The sequence below is a fragment of the Taurulus bubalis genome, assembly GCF_910589615.1.
Source record: "Taurulus bubalis genome assembly, chromosome: 21".
In the NCBI taxonomy this organism is placed as follows: Eukaryota; Metazoa; Chordata; class Actinopteri; order Perciformes; family Cottidae; genus Taurulus; species Taurulus bubalis.
The window spans coordinates 5,777,968-5,795,562 of record NC_136609.1 but is presented as its reverse complement, the minus strand read 5'-3'; the positions used below and the strand labels follow the sequence as shown (position 1 = coordinate 5,795,562).

At 46.2% G+C, this 17,595-nt stretch overlaps 1 protein-coding gene across 1 annotated transcript in view; it reads left to right on the top strand.

Annotated features, from left to right (window-relative positions):
* The window catches only part of LOC306753003 (bone morphogenetic protein receptor type-2-like), a gene marked incomplete at its 5' end in the record, with an annotated part of 28,626 nt that extends 24,025 nt beyond the window's left edge, over window positions 1-4,601 (top strand). The window contains 3 exons of the mRNA XM_079236835.1: window positions 841-1,013; window positions 1,099-2,402; window positions 3,023-4,601. Coding sequence (XP_079092961.1) covers window positions 841-1,013; window positions 1,099-2,402; window positions 3,023-3,267 — 1,722 coding nt within the window. The 3' untranslated portion in view covers window positions 3,268-4,601. The remainder of the gene's footprint in view (window positions 1-840; window positions 1,014-1,098; window positions 2,403-3,022) is intronic.
* Window positions 4,602-17,595: the final 12,994 nt, after the last annotated feature.

The window sequence follows — 17,595 nt, the reverse complement described above, 5'->3', positions numbered from 1 at the left end:
AATTGAGCCCAGAGCAGTTTCATCAATGTTCTCAAATGTGTGATCATAAAACTCACGGATCGGCTCCAAAGAAAAACAAATTAAGCAAACATAACTTTCACAGATCCCTGAACATGTATTTTTGCCACCGATACTAATTTCTGATAATTGCTGATCCATAATAGCAGATGCAGAGCCTATTGTTGTTTGATTATAGCAGCTGGTCTACAAGGCTCCAGACTATTTGTATTTGTTTGCCTCCCGTTCAAAAGAGTATTTAAACCACTCTGAATTCAGTAAACCATCAAATATTCTGAAGGTTATACTTTTTATTTTTTTAGTAGTTTTAATGACGTAAGCAGCTTAGAGGTATTGTAAACCGCTCATAATTCATCTCTAATATCTATTTATGTTGGTTTCTCGCCAACACTACATTTACCAGAAAACGTGAACACTTCATTTATATAAATCTACATGTGTAGATGACGAACAGAACTGTTAACTTTGATGCTCAGCCGGTCTGCTTACATGTGGCCGTGCCGGGGTCTTAACTGCGACCACATGTTTACTCATCACGTCGTTGCATCAGAGCAGGGTGACTCATGTAAGTCTGCGATGCGCCCGGAGCAGATCAGCTGGTAGCGATTGAGGCAGAGAGGAGTGGTAAAGTTTATTACGCACACAGAACCTTTGTCAGTAAAACGGGGAAATAGTCTGTCAGGATATAAATGAAGCCACCGTTTCTGTTGAGCTTAAAGGATGGATTTAAAGCGACGCATCCTTTAGTGTCAAAGGTGTTTCTATAGTGATGAGTGTTCACTCGGCTCGTATTGTTGAATATCTAAACCGTGTCTCCTCCAGGCGGTCCGCTCTCTGAAGGAGACGATGGAGGACTGTTGGGACCAGGACGCCGAGGCCCGGCTCACGGCGCAGTGTGCCGAGGAGCGTCTGGCAGAACTGCTCCTCATTTGGGACCGGTCCAAGTCGGTCAGCCCCACGCTCAACCCCATGTCCACCACACTGCACAACGAGAGGTAGGCGTGACACACAGAAGCACCTCCATCGTCGCGCTGCTCGTTTCAAATGTCGTCCTTAACGGGTTTTTCTGCACCCCACCAGAAATCGCATGACGCCAAAGTCGGGCCCGTACGCAGACCAGACGTCCACTTACATCGAGGAGCACGAGGGCGTTGCCAAGAATACGCAGGCCGATGCCACCGGCTCTGTGAGCGGCCGCGCCGGGACCAGTGAGAGGAATAGAAACTCCATCAATCAGGAGCGCCAGCAGCAGGCCAACGCCCGCCTGCCCAGCCCAGAGGGCAGCAGCACCAGCACGGGCCTCCGGGGCAGCCCCTCAGCCTCCACCACCACCACCACCATCATCTCCGACTCCGAGGGGTCCACCACCGTCCCCGTCTGCCTCCACCTGACCCAGGAGGACCTGGAGACCACCAAACTCGACCCCAAGGAGGTCGACAAGAACCTGAAGGAGAGCTCTGACGAGAACCTGATGGAGCATTCGCAGAAGCAGTTCTGCTCCCCGGATCCGCTGAGCCCCGGCAGCTCCAGCCTCCTCTACCCGCTCATCAAAATGGCGAGCGAGGCGGCGGGCACGTCGGACCCTGCCGCGGTCATGCCCGCCACCATCTTCCCCCTGCCCAAGCAGCAGAACTTGCCCAAGAGGCCGTCCAGTCTGCCCCTGCGCACCAAGCCCACCAAGAAGGAGTCGTCGTCTCTCCGATTCAAGTTCGGACGCTCGGGGAAGTCCAACCTGCGGCAGGTGGAGGGGCCAAAGATGAACATTGGTGCAGCGGCGAGCACGAGCGCAGCGGCGGAGGCTTATCGGGCCACAAACAACACGCCCGCTCTGCACGGCAACGGCAACGTCAACGGCGTCGTGAACGGTCACGCCGGCACCGGGGTCTCGACCATGGTCGCAGGCGGGGCGACGGGTTTTGGAGGAACTGTCGTAACTCAGAACGGATCCGGAGCGCCGCGTTCCGACGATGGCCGCCTGAGCCTCGGCGTCATCACGGCCAGCCCCGACGAGCACGAGCCGCTCCTGAGCCGCGAGCGGGAGCAGCCCGACCCGAGGGAGGCGGCGGCGGCAGCGAGCGTCGCGGCCCTGCGCTCGGCCCGGCCCAACACGAACAACAACAACAGCAACACCGGCCACGGCAGGGGGGATGGGGAGAGCGGAGGAGAGAGCGACGGCGGCGAGGAGGAGGGGAGCGGGGAGGGAGCGAGCCGGGAGACTGCCGGGCCCCCGGGAGAGAGCTCGGGGTCCGGCGCCGCCGCCGCCCAGCGGCACACTCCGGTCACCATGAGAGGGGAGGCCCTGCTCCGGCAGCCCAGAGCCCGACGGCCTGAGAGACCCAACTCCCTGGACCTGTCCTTCACGACGCAGGACCTGTCCTCACTAGGTGATTCCACACACCGACACCTCACATGAGACCTGAAGAAGAGACATCCGGCTCCGACAGAAACGCTAATCTCATTTGATACCTAAAACTACTGGTTGATTATGCAAATAGTTAGTAGATACTAACCCAATAGACTGTAATGTAATGTAATGTCATATTTATTAGTGCATTGAATTATATTATTATAAATCGTTTAATAGATCAATGATACTGAACTATAAAAGGACACTACAGCATTTTACACGAGGAGATCAGTTGGTCATGTGGCCTGTGAAAATACACCATGATGTCATAATGACGTAGTGATGTCATCGCGCTTGTTTCAGGAGTGGAGACAACAGTTACATACATAGAAATGGCCATTTGCAATGACGCTATAATGGTTGCATTGTGGGAAATGTAGAATCCAGTGTTTGACTAGGGGCTAAAGTCGAGATATCTGATTTGACGTTAAAAAACAAACAAACATTTCTCCAACATGATTGAATAGAATAGTGATTTGCTGGAGGGCCCTTTAAACAAATAGAAACACACATTAGCACTTGGCCACCTACGGGTGTTGGACATGTTTTCATGTGAAAAGCTTCCGGGACTGATCAGTATGCCTTCCTGTCTTCCAGGGGAGGACGGGGCCCCGGGGCCGGGCGGCGACGACAAGATCAAGAAGCGCGTCAAAACGCCTTACTCCCTGAAGAAGTGGCGGCCGACCACGTGGGTCATCTCCACGGACGCCAGGGGCCCCGAGGTCAACAACAACGGGTCGTCCCGCGGTCCAGCTCACAGCCAGAGCCGGCCCAAGTCCAGTTCGGCCATCTACCTGCGGGGGGGCAGCTTGGCTGGCGGTCCGAGCGACACACACGTGTGAACTGCGTCTCTGAAAGACTGGAAAGAACAACAGCAACAACAACACAGCAACCAGAGAGTGTTTGGTTCCTGCCTGCTGAGCTCCCTGCTCTCAACCAGCAAGAGGAAGCGTCTGGTGAACAAACAGTCTGAGTCTGATCGTGTACAGTAATTAGATCCGTCTCACTCCTGTGTCTTTCTGATAATGGCATTGCTTTAAATGGAATCCAGCTATGCAGCATTCTCATCCGCTTCTGTTTACGCGTTTTATTAATCTCCCTTTTTTGTCGTTTTTGTTTGTTTTTTAACCACGTTTTGATCTTTCTTTTTATGTGCACTTTGAACCGACTAAAATCAGTGTTTAGAAAGTCCCGTCTGTTGCGACCACAACAAGAAGTGGTCTCTAAACTCTTTTTAAAAAAGGCGACGATAAACAATCACCAGTGTGAGGTAAAAGCGAGCGGACGGTCTTAAAAGACGGAACAAACTGCTCTAGTTTCCCCTTTTGTGTTTCCTTGATTCGTATGCAATACCAAATTTATTTTCACCTGCGTATTGATTTCTGTATTATAACTTTTAAATTGTGCAATAGGATTTAGTTTTTAGAACGCTTTCAATGTTTTTTATCGCTTTCCGTTACTTTGGTTTATTGCTTCAATCCCGTCGTTATTTTTTATATGTTAATCTCTGTTGCACTTATCAATTGTCACAATCGTTTTGTAAACAATCCACCGTACACTATCAAAACCCCTGACTGGATAGGAGAAAAAACAGATGACAATCCTCTTTCCTTCTTCTCTGGACTATTTTTCGTGGGTTTCCCAAACACTTACAATCAACCCCAGCTGACTGGAAAAAGTGTTTTAATGGAACGCCCTCTGCTTGCACAACGAACGCCAGGAATGGCTCAAACGCTGGGTATTTTTAACACTACAATCACCGGAATCGAACCTGCGGAGGGATCCGTCACTGTGGACTCTGCGTCGCGCTGCCTGCTGTGTGACTGAAGGGCCAGACTCTGGTCCTCGAACGCCCGTTGTAGAAACCGGAAACTCGTCTAAAAGAAACCAAACCCTCTCCGAAGCACGCTGGATATTATTTCTGCTTGTCGTCGTCTCGCCCCTCGATGTCCGAGCGACTGTGTGCACGTGTCGTGTTTTCCTTTACAAGCGTGCTGAGCCGTCATTGTATCCATTCTGTGTGTTCAGCCGCTGCTTTCAGGGCATATGAAAAGTTCTCATTTATGTTTTTGTAATCTGTAATTTGTATGAGGAAAAAAAAAAATACAACATACGTATGTGTATTGCATTGATATTTGCATCATTTTTATGGAATTCTGTTTGTTGCATTCAATGGACACGGCCTTCGATTCCATTGCTATGCATCTGCTCGGTACAGTTTCTGTAAACATTTTCAAGTCAATATGGAAGAAAAAAACCTCAATAAATGTATAAAATAATTGTTGGTTCCATCTGTTATGTCACATTTAATTCGGGTTTCCATGGCTTTTATTCTGAAAGCACTGCAACAGCAAACAGTCTTTTTTGTCTATAAGTTCATTTGTTTCCCAGAATGTTGCACTATTCCTTTAAAAACTATTGTTATTATGTATTGCTATTTCGGGAGCCACATTAGTATAGAGCAGAATGACGTCCAGCTCGATTCCGCGATTTTAAACGGAACATGGCCGAAACTAAACTAAATATAATAAAAAATAAACCCAAACTCTCTCTCTCTCTGTGTGTGTGTGTGTGTGTGTGTGTGTGTGTGTGTGTGTGTGTGTGTGTGTGTGTGTGTGTGTGTGTGTGTGTGTGTGTGTACACGCACACGCACGCACATGGCCAATAAAGCTGATTCTGATATATGGACTCTGTGTGTCAAAACATGTCTGACTTGCCAGAAGTTGCCAGCAGTAGACGCAAGAGGGCGACCCCCTCCCCCCCAGCTTGTTTACCTCGCTTCTGCCTCCGCCGTCTGCTCCACGCGCCCTAGCAACTGCAGCATCAGCACGAGCGGCGCAGCGTTCGGCAGCTACGTCACAGGACTCCTTCTACAGCATCAAGCCCGCGAGACGCGACCGGGACTGACTGCACCGGAAGTTGGCTAACCTCCATTCAAAATAATATAAGTGTTTCAAACGTATCGGAGTGTTCTTCAATTGATGAACCTTCGTTTAAAAGAATAAATTAAAAATACTTAAGTGCGATAATTCCACAATACAATTTTACGTGTCAAACTTGTTGCAGTGTGTATTTATGATTGTAACTCATGTTTTAGGTGTTTTGCATTACACAAGGTGGCTAACAATAAAATACATTTAGTCCTAATAACCCTCCTTTTCCTCTTAGAGGTGCAATTGTGTATGTAATATGTTCCTGTGATTATTTTATAATATATAAAAATTGGAACAATGGCGGTCTGACATTAATATCAGATAATACAGCAGGACATGGTCCCACTTTGAATCACTCGTAATGTCCGATGATAATGTGCATCCTTCTAAAAACGTTGCAAGTAAATTAGCACACACCATTAAACTCCCGGTACACCTGTGAACTCTTCTTTGGAATTTAAAAAACTACTTTTATTTTTGAAAAACCCGACCGGAAGTGTCCTTGTGTATCGCTCCGCGCTTCACACTGGTACCTCTCCCGTCGTGTCAACCGAGGCTAGCCAGCATCACCTTCTTCTCTATCCCCCTTCTCTATTTTCTGTCCCTCTGTTATTTTTTTCCGTCGTTTTCCCGACATTCCTCGGGACACAGCGCACCTTGCTCTCTTCTTCTTCTTCTTTATTTATTTTTTAACTCATCTCTTCTTCGACCAGGAACCGTTTCGGCCGTCGTGCCGCATCAGCCGCGGGGAGAAAAACATCCATCCGCGACGACGAGGAGGCAGGTTGCGAACACAGCAACGCCCATTTTGACACCTCCCGTCTCGCTACCGTCTACGCGCACGGCGTGGTCGTGTCTTTTCTATGTCCGCTTGTTTGTATCGAAGAGGCCTTTTCCTCACGCGCCTCCGGTTCCCTCCGCGTCTCTAACGTCTCCTGGCGGCGAATATCAAAGGGAGCCGTGGACCTCCATGCTCCTCTGCATGCGGCGCAGCTCGATCACGTTTCTGCAGGTGAGCGTTTTTCTCCCCTCTCTCTCTCTCTCTCTCTCTAACACATACACTCTCTCATAACACAACATGGACGATGCTCTGCTCTCATGTGGTTTTGCATGTTTTGATGATGGTGATGATATCATGTGTGTGGGTCTCCCAGTAAACACAATGCGCATGCTATTGCGTGGAGATTTGATATTCAGGGAGCATTCTTTCAAAGTAAAAGTATTGTGATGTGTATATATTAAAAAAAATATATTTTTTTTAAATAATTCTTAAACCTCAAAATGTTTATCTCTATAAAACCGAGCAATTTGCAAGACAAGTGTATGTATTTGTATTTTGCGTGCTTGTGAAGTCTTCTTGTTCCATTAGTTTAAATGCCATTACATTTCAAATGCACAGGTGTGTTAAACTAGAGCTGTGTCAATGGATGGATTAGCCAATCTGCAGAAAATTAAACTACTGTTTAGGTCATTTGTTAAAAGCAACAACAACAAAAAGTCTATTTGCTGGTTTTCTCAGTCTACTATGATGTATTGTGAATAGTATATAGTAGTTCATTTAATATTTGTGTTTTTGGATAAAATCAACTATGAAAATAGATTTACATCCCGTGCTTATTAGTACTTTCTATCCCACTTTTGCTCTTGGCGGATCAATAAAGTCTGAATCGTGTTATGAGCTTATCTGGTTTAAAGGGACCCACAAACCTAAAATACTACCAAGCAACGCACCACCACAATGCTGCTGTCGGCATCACATTGTACACTGCAGAGTGCAGGAAGAGTAGCAAGTAACATAAAGACGGCTGAGCATCTTGCTAGAGACCTGATGCCCAAACGCCTGTTTGTGTGTGTGCGCGCGCGCGCGCACGCACACACGCACACACGCACGCACAAGCGCGGTTGAGTGTTAATGAAGATCTGTCAGCCCCGTTCCCTAGCAACAGCGATGTGTGCTGGTCCCCCCCACCCCGTCCTGGACCAGCACTGCCAGTCGATGCTGCTGTGTGTTTGTATGCATGCAAAATAAATAAATGCGTTCTCGATGCTGCAAAATATATTAGCTAAATATCCCATGCTGACAAGTCCTCATTGTCCATTAAATTGTACTGAGAGATATTTTCGGGATGATTATGGAAACATATTTACAGTGTATACTAACTGAGATCATTCAGTATCACAAATTCCCCATTTTGACCCACAAGAACCGCTCCTCCCACTCCGTCAGGGATGTCCACACATGTGTCCGATAGCTTGAAGGGACACTTTGTGACATTTGAGAGAAGAAATACACATGTTCTGTCCTTTGCACAAGTTGAACTCATTAGCAATAAAACAAGATTATCGATTATTCGAGTTGATGCGGGCTGACACCCCGCAAGGGCCCATGGGTGTCAGTGGGCCCAACGCAAAAACATGTTTCTGCAGCTCTGAATCCGGGTCAGTCGGCCAGAAGCCAGCACCTCAGAGCCTCCCCCTGCTTTAAGCTGTTTTAATGGCATTAACAAGGGGGCTGTGTGAGACTCGGGGTGGTGGTGGGTGCTCTGCCCAGCACGGAACGGATTAACATCTATCTGGCAACACACACACACACAAACCTAGCAGACACACAGCGCAAGACGGTCACAAGCTAATCCTGCAGGCCAGCTGTGTGTTGGTGATTTGTTGACGTGTTGACAAATAACTTGTTTACATCGACACGGTAGACTTGACTTGCTCTCTCTTCCTCTTTCTTTCAGACGGCGCCCGTGGCCTTAACGTCACACATCGCCCCCCGCCTCCCCTACTGAGGGCCTCCCCTCCATCCGGACTCCTCATTCTCCTCTCGGTCTCCCGCCACCGCGTCCAGCTGTGGCCCTCGCAGGGTGCGCTCGCTGGCCCTCACCTGACAGGTCCCTGGCCTCAGGACGACAGCCAGCACCTGCAATCTCCCTACATGAGGGACAAGGCGACGCAGGTGAGTGCTGTTAGAGTGTGTGTGTGTGTGTGTGTGTGTGTGTGTGTGTGTGTGTGTGTGTGTGTGTGTGTGTGGTGGACAGTGTTGGGGGTAACGAGTTACAAAGTAACGGATTACAGAAACGTAATTACTTTTATAGGTAACGAAGTAAAGTAACGCATTACACTCAAAATATTGGTAACTACACTACTTTACTAGACGTCAGTAACGCGCGTTCCTACGTTACTCAAGACATTTGTACCAGTCCGAAAAGTTCTCTTTTAGTGGCGCACGAGTCACATGACACTTCCTGCATGAACAATCTATCACAGAACTCGATCTGAGTGATTTGAGTGACGTAGCTGCTGGTGCGTAGAAGGGAAGCGGAGAATGGAGGAGACGGAGACGGAGTGCCCGGATTCAACTGGGAGGTTCTCTCCACGTTCCCTAGGATTAAGGATATTGCAAAGCAATACAACACTCCAATACCATCAAGTGGTCCTGTCTGTAATGACGTGGAGCTTCTAATGAGGACCAAGACAGGTATGAACGGAATCACTTTACGGGTGCACTGCAGTATTACAACTGTTAAAGCGATTGAGAACGCGCTCTTGTACGACATGTATATATTTTCCGCACGTATCATTGTACTTTCTGCCTTCAAAGTAAAAGCACTTCCTGTTTACATGCTCTTCACAATAAGAGTAAATCATGTAATAAGTAATAACAAGTTACAACACTGTCGAAAGGCTTTTCAGCCTGGGCAGTATTGTTCTGACCCCAAGGAGGAACAGGCTGTCGGATAAAAGATTCAAGAGACTTTTACTCATGCAATACAATCGCTATTTTGAAGAATAGAGAAAAATGATAAACTTCATAGGATATAGTGCACTTTCTGTTTATTTAGGCAAAGATGAAGTGGATTTTCTGTTTCTATTTTTGGGGTTAAGTGCTTTTCTGTTTCTATTTTATGGGAAAAAGTGCCATTTATTTTTCTTAAAGCACTACAATGATTCCTATAACAAGCTGGTTTTGTTCTTAGCAGTCGGCCCCCATTTGGTTTAGTGGGGTTTCCAAAAGCCTGTTTTTAATGTGTTATGCTGTTTGACCGACCTGAATGTCCTGTTGTTTGTGGATTTTAAAGTGAGGCATATTTCTTTGGTCAGACAGTGTGAACAGGGTTAATGTTCGTTCAAGTTAATGGCTGAGTTTTATATGCCATTTTGTTTTACATGTTTACAATACACTATGTGGAAAGGCTAGCATTTGCTGATTAAGCACAGGGTGCCTTAAACTAAATGCTAACATGAACACGCTAATATGCTGCAATGATAACATACGGATGCTGAGCAGATTTATTGTTTACCATGTATGTCTTAGCTTGTTAGCATGATAGCATTTGTTAAGTAGGCACACGGTGCTTTAAACTGAATGCTTACATTGGTGTGCTAACATGCTCACAGCTGCAATGCTAACATGCTGACGTTTAGCAGGTTTAGCTTCTTTCCACTAGCCGTCACTCTGAACAGTTAATCAGACACCTCCATCTGCACTATTTGCACTTTTTTGACTACTGTTGTCTTTAATGTATTGTTTTGTCTTTTTTATATTTATCTTATTATTGTGTATAAGTACGAAGAGCTAAGTGAAACCGGAGTTAAATTCCATCTATGTGTAAACACACATGGCCATTAAAGCTGATTCTGATTCTGATAATGTTCACCTTAGTTTAGCGTGTTAACATGCTTAGCATCAGCCCTAAATGAGTGCAGGTATCTGTTCATAAACCAAAATATTGGACACATCTTCCCCTGATGATGCCGCGAGATAAAGTCTGAGGATTAATCTTCTGGAGAATGTTTTCACAAAATTCCGTAACAATCATCTAGTAATTGCGAAGATATTTCAGTCGGGAGCAATGATCTGACGGACGGACTGAACCTGAAGTAGAGCCAAGATGGATGTCTGCCAGACGTATGATGGATGCAAAGCGGTGAAGAAGGATTGCAGACGGTTGCATCATCGCGTTGCCTCGCAGACCGACTCGGTCAAACGGAAGCTGCAGAATCTGTCAACAGTTCCTCATGGAAACTATTCTATTCTTTCCCTCCAGACTTCATTCATAATATATACAATTTGGTTTTGTTACTTTAAACCCAATTTAAAAAATGGCATTTAATGAGTTTTGAGACGTTATGACTGGCCTCGTGTCTTCAATGCAGGCATCCAAACACACTCCATTTGCATTATTGATGGCTCGTTGAATCCAGGTCTGGGTTACTGTTTTTCCTGTTTAGTGCTTGTATGTTTGATATTTAGCTCTAACCCTACTGTGTGTGTGTGTGTGTGTGTGTGTGTGTGTGTGTGTGTGTGTGTGTGTGTGTGTGTGTGTGTGTGTGTGTGTGTGTGTGTGTGTGTGTGTGTGTGTGTGTGTGTGTGTGTGTGTGTCAGACCCCCAGGGCCTGGGCAGATGAGAGGAGGAGGGGCTCTCACAAACGCTCGGCCTCCTGCGGGAGCACTGACCAGCTCAAGGAGGTCAGTCCTGAATCTACGGCCCAAACATACAAGTTGAACCGGAAGAGGCCTTTTTCTAAACGCGCCGCCCTTAACCAGATCTGTCCGTCTGTTTCCAGATTGCCAAATTGCGGCAGCAGCTCCAGCGCAGCAAACGCAGCAGCCGCCATCGGCGGGATAAAGACCGCAAGTCCCCATTCAATGGCAGCCACACCATCATCCAGTCGCAGGTAATCAATGGAGAGCGCATGGATCCATGTCCCACGAGTTCTGAGGACGTCACACTTTTCCTCAGTCCCCTGTTTGGCTCCGGCGCATGTCTCCTGTTGATTTGAAAAAGTGACATGTTTTTTGTTAACTGCCCTTAAAAAGACACACACACACACTCCTGTCATGTAGCTGTGCCGGTGACAGCGGCCCTGCGCCCCGTGGAGTCTGCCGGAGTGCAGCTGTCCTGCTTTCTGGGCCTCAAGAGACAAAGAGAGAGGAGGACCGGCTGGAGTTATCGTGCAACTTTTTTTTTTTTCTCCCCACAAAAGCTTTGACAAAAGCTCATTAACTGATACAAAGAGCCACCAGCTAGCAGGAGCTTTAAAAATAAAAAGATGAAGCGCTTCACTCCACTTTATAAATTGTGCCAATTGCATTAATCAAAGAGTTTGATTATTTAAATGTGTGTGTGTGTGTGTGTGTGTGATCAAATGTTTCACATAAACATATCAAGTAGCAGTTTTAATTAATAGTTAAAAGATTAATTAGTTAAGCTGCCTGTATTTCCCAAAAAACTCCAGTTGTGGAGCTGTTATTTGTCATATGTGCTGAGCAATACGACAGATATATGAAGAATGTATTTATGTTTTTCCTGCAGTCGTACTGCAATCCATATTAACTGTCGGGGTCTTTGTGTGTTTTGCAGTCGCCGATGGCCAAGACCATCCTGATCCCCATCCCCATCTCCAAGTCGTCGGCCCCTCGTTTCCGCAACAGCGTGGAGGGACTCAACCAGGAGATCGAACGCATCATCATCCGAGACACGCCGGAGAAGGACGAGACCATCGTGGTGAGTTCTGAGGGCTCTCTGGGGTTTAAAGATGGGCTGTTTGCTGAAATCATTTCCCACCACTGTCCGGGGTTTAAGCCCCCGGTGCCGCGTTGTTATTGTGACCTCATTAGTGTGTGTGTGTGTGTGTGTGTGCAGCCACAAGACGTCCCAGATGGGCACCGCGCGCCCCCACCGGTTCCCCCCCAGCGCAGCAGCAGCACCCGCAGCATCGACACGCAGACCCCCTCGGGGGGAGGCCTGAGTGGTGGTAACCATAGCAACTGCAGTAGTCGGCCCGACTCCATTTCTCCCTCCTACCTCACCGTCCTCAATGACACGGGTGGAGGCAGCCCCTATGAGGACAAAGGTGACTCAGACACACACACACCACATTGTACACGGCCCCTGTCAGTTGCTCACGGCAACCCTTGACCTCCAGTCTCTCTCTCTCCCTCTACCCTGTCCTCAGAGCTGGGCCCCTGCTCCCCGCTGCCCAAGTACGCCGCCTCTCCCAGACCCAACAACAGCTACATGTTCAAGAGGGAACCTCCAGAGGGCTGCGAGAAGGTCAAAGTGTCCGAGGAGACCATGTGAGTACAACATGTGGACAAAACGTGTTAGAATATACACAATATTTAGCTTTTAATAAATGAATAATGAACCTGCCTTTGAAAGTGTTTAAATAGTGTTTTACATTTATTTTATTGTCGACAAATCTTAGAAATGGACCAAAAACAACAATTAATTTACATTGCATTAAACACATGTTACTTCATAACCATGAACACACACACACACACACACTAGTTTATTTACTCAATCCCACGTTCACCATCCTGCAGACCCAAACACTCACTTGAGCACCAAATGTGGATCATTCCGCTGCTGGAAATAGTCCCCAACAAACAATGTAAACATATCTCCAATACCCGTTTTCTTGTGAAAGTGATGTAACCACGACACTGCATGTGTGCTTCCAGGCCCAAACCCCTGCAGGAGCTCCCGCCCTTCCTGTGTCCCGACCGCAACAAGGTCAACTTCATCCCCAACAGCGGCTCCGCCTTCTGCCTCGTCAGCATCCTCAAGCCCTTGCTGCCCGCCGCGGACCTGAGCTTCCGCTCCGCGGTCGGCCTGCGGAGCCATTCCCCGTCCCTCGTGCCTCTGTCCACACAGCCCTGCCTCCTGGAGGAGCCCGAGAGCTTCTGACGGCCCACGAGGGCTTTGAAGTCAACGCGCCCCACCCGGAAGAAAGAAACCCCGCCCACTTTACGAAATCAGAAAACATTTACTCGGAAACAACCCTTCTGCTCCAAAATTAAAAATAAATTTAAAAAAAATGCCTTCAGCATGCCAGCGACGCTCTCTGAGGTCGTCCTCTTGTTGACGAAGCGCTTCCCCCGGCCTCTCCTCCTCAAACGACCACGAGAGAGGCCTGCAGCTCGCGGCTAACATCTCATCGCTTTCTTCTACCTTCAGTGCTGTTATGTTCCTGTTTTTCAGGGGAGGAGAAAAGGGACAGACTCTTTGATTTCATCGTATTATACCATGGCGCCTTTCCACGGACATCTCTTTTTCTATCTGTAGTTATTTATCTTGATGTATGAAATATGCCTTCCATTATTTGAAACAAAGAAAAAAAAAAAGGGCAGCCGGTTTCCTTGGCGACCAAGAGTTTGGAGGCTAATTTATTGGCGCTGCCAGATATATCGTAGCAAAACTTGAACGGTCGCAACGAGGAGAAGTTGGTAGAAATAAATGTGCCTAATATTTCATACCGCTCAGTTTCGCTAAACCGCCGCAGCGCTCCGATCACGTCGGTTTCTCACGACGCGCATGATATCGGCACTGCGGCGGCCATAGATACATACAGAGAGGCGGGGAAGTGAGGTGGTCCACATAAACATCCATATTTAGACCACCTGTGACCTGAATCCAGACATCTGTTTTGTAAGTCTATCAGTACTGGTACAAGCTGATGCCTCTGTGGCTAACTGGTTTCACCCCCTGCTGGCCGGTGTCTGTATCTATGGGAAACGCAGGCCAGGGCTATGACGTGTGCAGCGTGTTCCCTTCTTCCTAAGCGCCAGCCTTCGTTCAAAAAATGCCCCCTTTTTACTCCACGTCCATCACAACCAACTCCACCCCTTCTGTTCCTCCTCTTTATTTCCAGCGCTCGCTCTCCTTTTCTTTCCCTCGCGGTTAACGTAATGCTGATTTTATTTATTTTTCTCTTCTGTCTTGCTCGGCTAGTATGGTGAAATGTGTCCAGACAGAGGGGGGCCTCATTCTCACAGGGTGGGCACCCCCTCCTGGTTTTGGGGCCCCTAATACACCGCAGCTTCTCTCAGCTCCAGGGAGCTTTTTAGCGTCTTTCTGCTCCTTGTTTTGATTTGAGGTGTGAAGTCATGTTGTTGCATCCTCTTCTTCCATCAACCAATAATGTACAATAATGGAAACACATTAATTACACTTTTTTTTGCAGATTCAAAACATCTTTGACTTTAAATACTGAACTAAAAGTGACATTCGTACATTGTGACTGACATCCGAGCTGCAGTCACATGACCATGCTCCGGCCCCGCCCCTCCTGTAAATGTACTACTGGACTGCGCCCGCTATGGCGGGATAGGAATGTACTGGATCTGTAAATAACGAGGCACACTTTGTTTGTATTATCGACTGACAAAGATATGTATCTGAATGAGTCAACAATTGTACCATATTACCCTCCTCCCCCTCCTGCTTTCTCTCCGCTGAGTACTGTGAATTACTACATGTCTCATTATTGTGTATAATAATGTATTTATTTATCGGGAGTGTAATTTGGGTCTCCAGAGAATTTTAACCGAGAATAGATTACATCGTTCATCTCAGGTTGTAGTGAATCGGACACACACACGCACATACACAAGATGATGTACTAACGCCAACAAGTTGACACTACAAGGGAGGGAACCAACAGCTGCTGTCATGTAGCCTCACACGGCGGGATGCTGAGTGACGTAAACCTGTAGCTGAGTAGAGAGAAGTGTGGATGTCGTTTATTTATTCAGTAACCTGATTTGGTGTTTCTCAAAAAGAAATTGAGTTCCGTTCCAAAAAGAGAGATCCACTTGCTGATAAAACAATCTCACCCATAGTGACGCAGCCCCATTCGTCTGTTTTTTTTTTTTTTTTTAAAGACGTCTGTTTACAAAAATAAAAAGGTAGTTTCAAAGAGCAGATTCACACAGGTGGAACTCCAGATTTATTTCAACTTTTTTCTAAGTGGATGAACTGCATTTTTGGAACAAAGCTCAACACAATGATTCCTTTTGCTTGTCCAGTTTATTGGAAACAGAACTGCCAAGTTTTCATCTGTTAAACCCCTCAAGTGAAATAAAAAGGCATAGTTAAATTAAATGAAGCATTTGTGATTGATTTGAGAAATACATTCTTTTGTTGAAGTGTAAATCAGAGTAAACGTTAGAATACAAGACGCGACAAACACAGTACAGTCGTCTCCCTTGTGACACGGAGTCACATTAAACATAAAGAAATGACAGGTTCTGTGTAGGAGGGGTCTATTTCCCCCAGAAAAGCAGATACTAATACGCAGCTTGTGTAAAAAGTGTTTTTCAGAGTTGATTTTTCCTCCCATGATGCACTCTGATCACCTTTACTCCCTTGAGTGAGATGTAGACGACACAACTGAAACTGAGGATTTGGTCTCTGCATGTGGACATGATATTCACATCTCTACAAGTTAGGTATATTTTCCATAATAATGATTTTAGAAACTCTACTGAATCTTCATTTTGCAGCTGTTCACTTTGGAAACCTTCAGAATGTGTAGGTAGCATTTCCCTCAAACATACAAATTAAATCCACATCCGGTGAATCAGAAATCCATTCACATGGTAACAGTTCTCCAGTGTTGATTCTTTTCCCATAAAACAATAGATTTCAAAAATCCATCTGTGAATTCTGAAAACACACAACACAGTTAAAAAATACAGTATTTCACTGGTTATATTAGCGTTACTTAAGTTTCTCAAAAAAACAATCTGTTATACGGTCAGAAAATAAATACAGTTCGATGCAGCGTCGGTGCCGTTATTTGCAGATTGATAGGACTTAAATAACCCACCCACCTCAAAAGGAAACAACGGCAAAATAAAAGTTTCAACCTTCACACATTCTTTTCTTGGTTTGGGAAAATCTGAACGGCGGATGTGACTGATTTCAAAGGCGTATTATTTTTGACCCGCACTTCATTCGGAGCAAGTAGAATCTGGGATAAAAGGTGGACGGAATAAACAAAGAGGCTGTTGGGGTCACAAAAGCCACGGAGTTTGGACAGTGTCCATTTCCACTGTGCCTGTAATCTGACTCCAGGTCAGGCTGTCAAAATGACGCCATGATTCGGATCCAGAGACCAGGCAGCTCACCGGTCAGTCAGACAACGAAGCGTCTCCTGAGGGAGATGAATGTCACATTGCTCATCAAACCGGCGGAGCCTTCAGGATCTAGTTTGTGAAGGGTCTGTATCACAAAGCATTCAACTGGCTTCACTGAGCCAAACACTGACCCTGGGTTACTGTAGCTATGACCTCATACGTGTAGAGGAGGAGAAGTTCTTCATTACAAGACACGATCATCACGGTGGGAAAACGGATTCTACTGTTGCAAACATTTCTGTTCTTTAGGACTTTAATCTGAACTTTAGTGTGCGTCAGAATTGTCTCGGGAAGATTTTTCTTCACTCAACACGTTCCTCTGAACGTCAGCAACAGGCCCAGCATGGTGATCCACTCCATGGTAATAATATTTAAAAGGGTCAGCATTGTGACACCAGAAAAAAAGTATGGAGTTAAAGGGATAGTTTGGAAGTGGGTTTGATTGAGGTACTTATACATAGTTAGTGTAATACATTGTGGATGGGGCAGCACCAACATCTATTTTAGCTAAAAACAAATCAAAAGTTTCAGTGTACGCTATATCTAGAATATCCTCCCGCTTTATCTTCCCATCAGACAGCCCTTTCCGACGGGAAATGGAAGTAATTTTAACTCACAGGACACAAGTTGTTGGTCTACCGCTGCCTCCATCGGAGAGTTAGTGTGCCATTGTGTGTCTTTGCCGTTTTTAAGGGTGAGTTCAGATTCACCGAAGTCACACAAAAACCAAACTAACAAACCGATCGAGGCAGAAGTCCAACAGCATCATCTCCAGTGTTCCGCAAGATAACATTTGCATTTGTGTCAATGGAGTCTTGTGACTTTGAAGAGAAAATAGATAACGGCTAGGTAAAGATTTAAAAACTATTCTAAATATAGCGTACACATCAACCATAAGTAGCACACTTACTGTATATAAGTACATCCAAAAACAAAACATCCAAACAATACCTGTAAATCCAACGATAGCTGGATAAGCCACTGCTCTTGCTTGGTGGTACGGTCCCTGCTGCAGGCTCAGTGACAGGCTCAGGGTCCGTCCTTATCTCATACATACACAATGTACTATTAAATATGCATATATGTATATATACTGACTCTTCATTCATACGTGACAATCATGCTTCCATGTTTAAACAGCAGTAAGCAGTAAATAGACTCTTTTTTACATCCTGGGTCCCCTGTGACGTGTGCACACGGCAAACAAACACACACCCAAACAGGAACCGAAAAAAACCCACAAAATAAACTTGTAACCCAAACATTCTCTCCGCTTGCTGCGATAACTAAAAGTTAACAAACCGCAT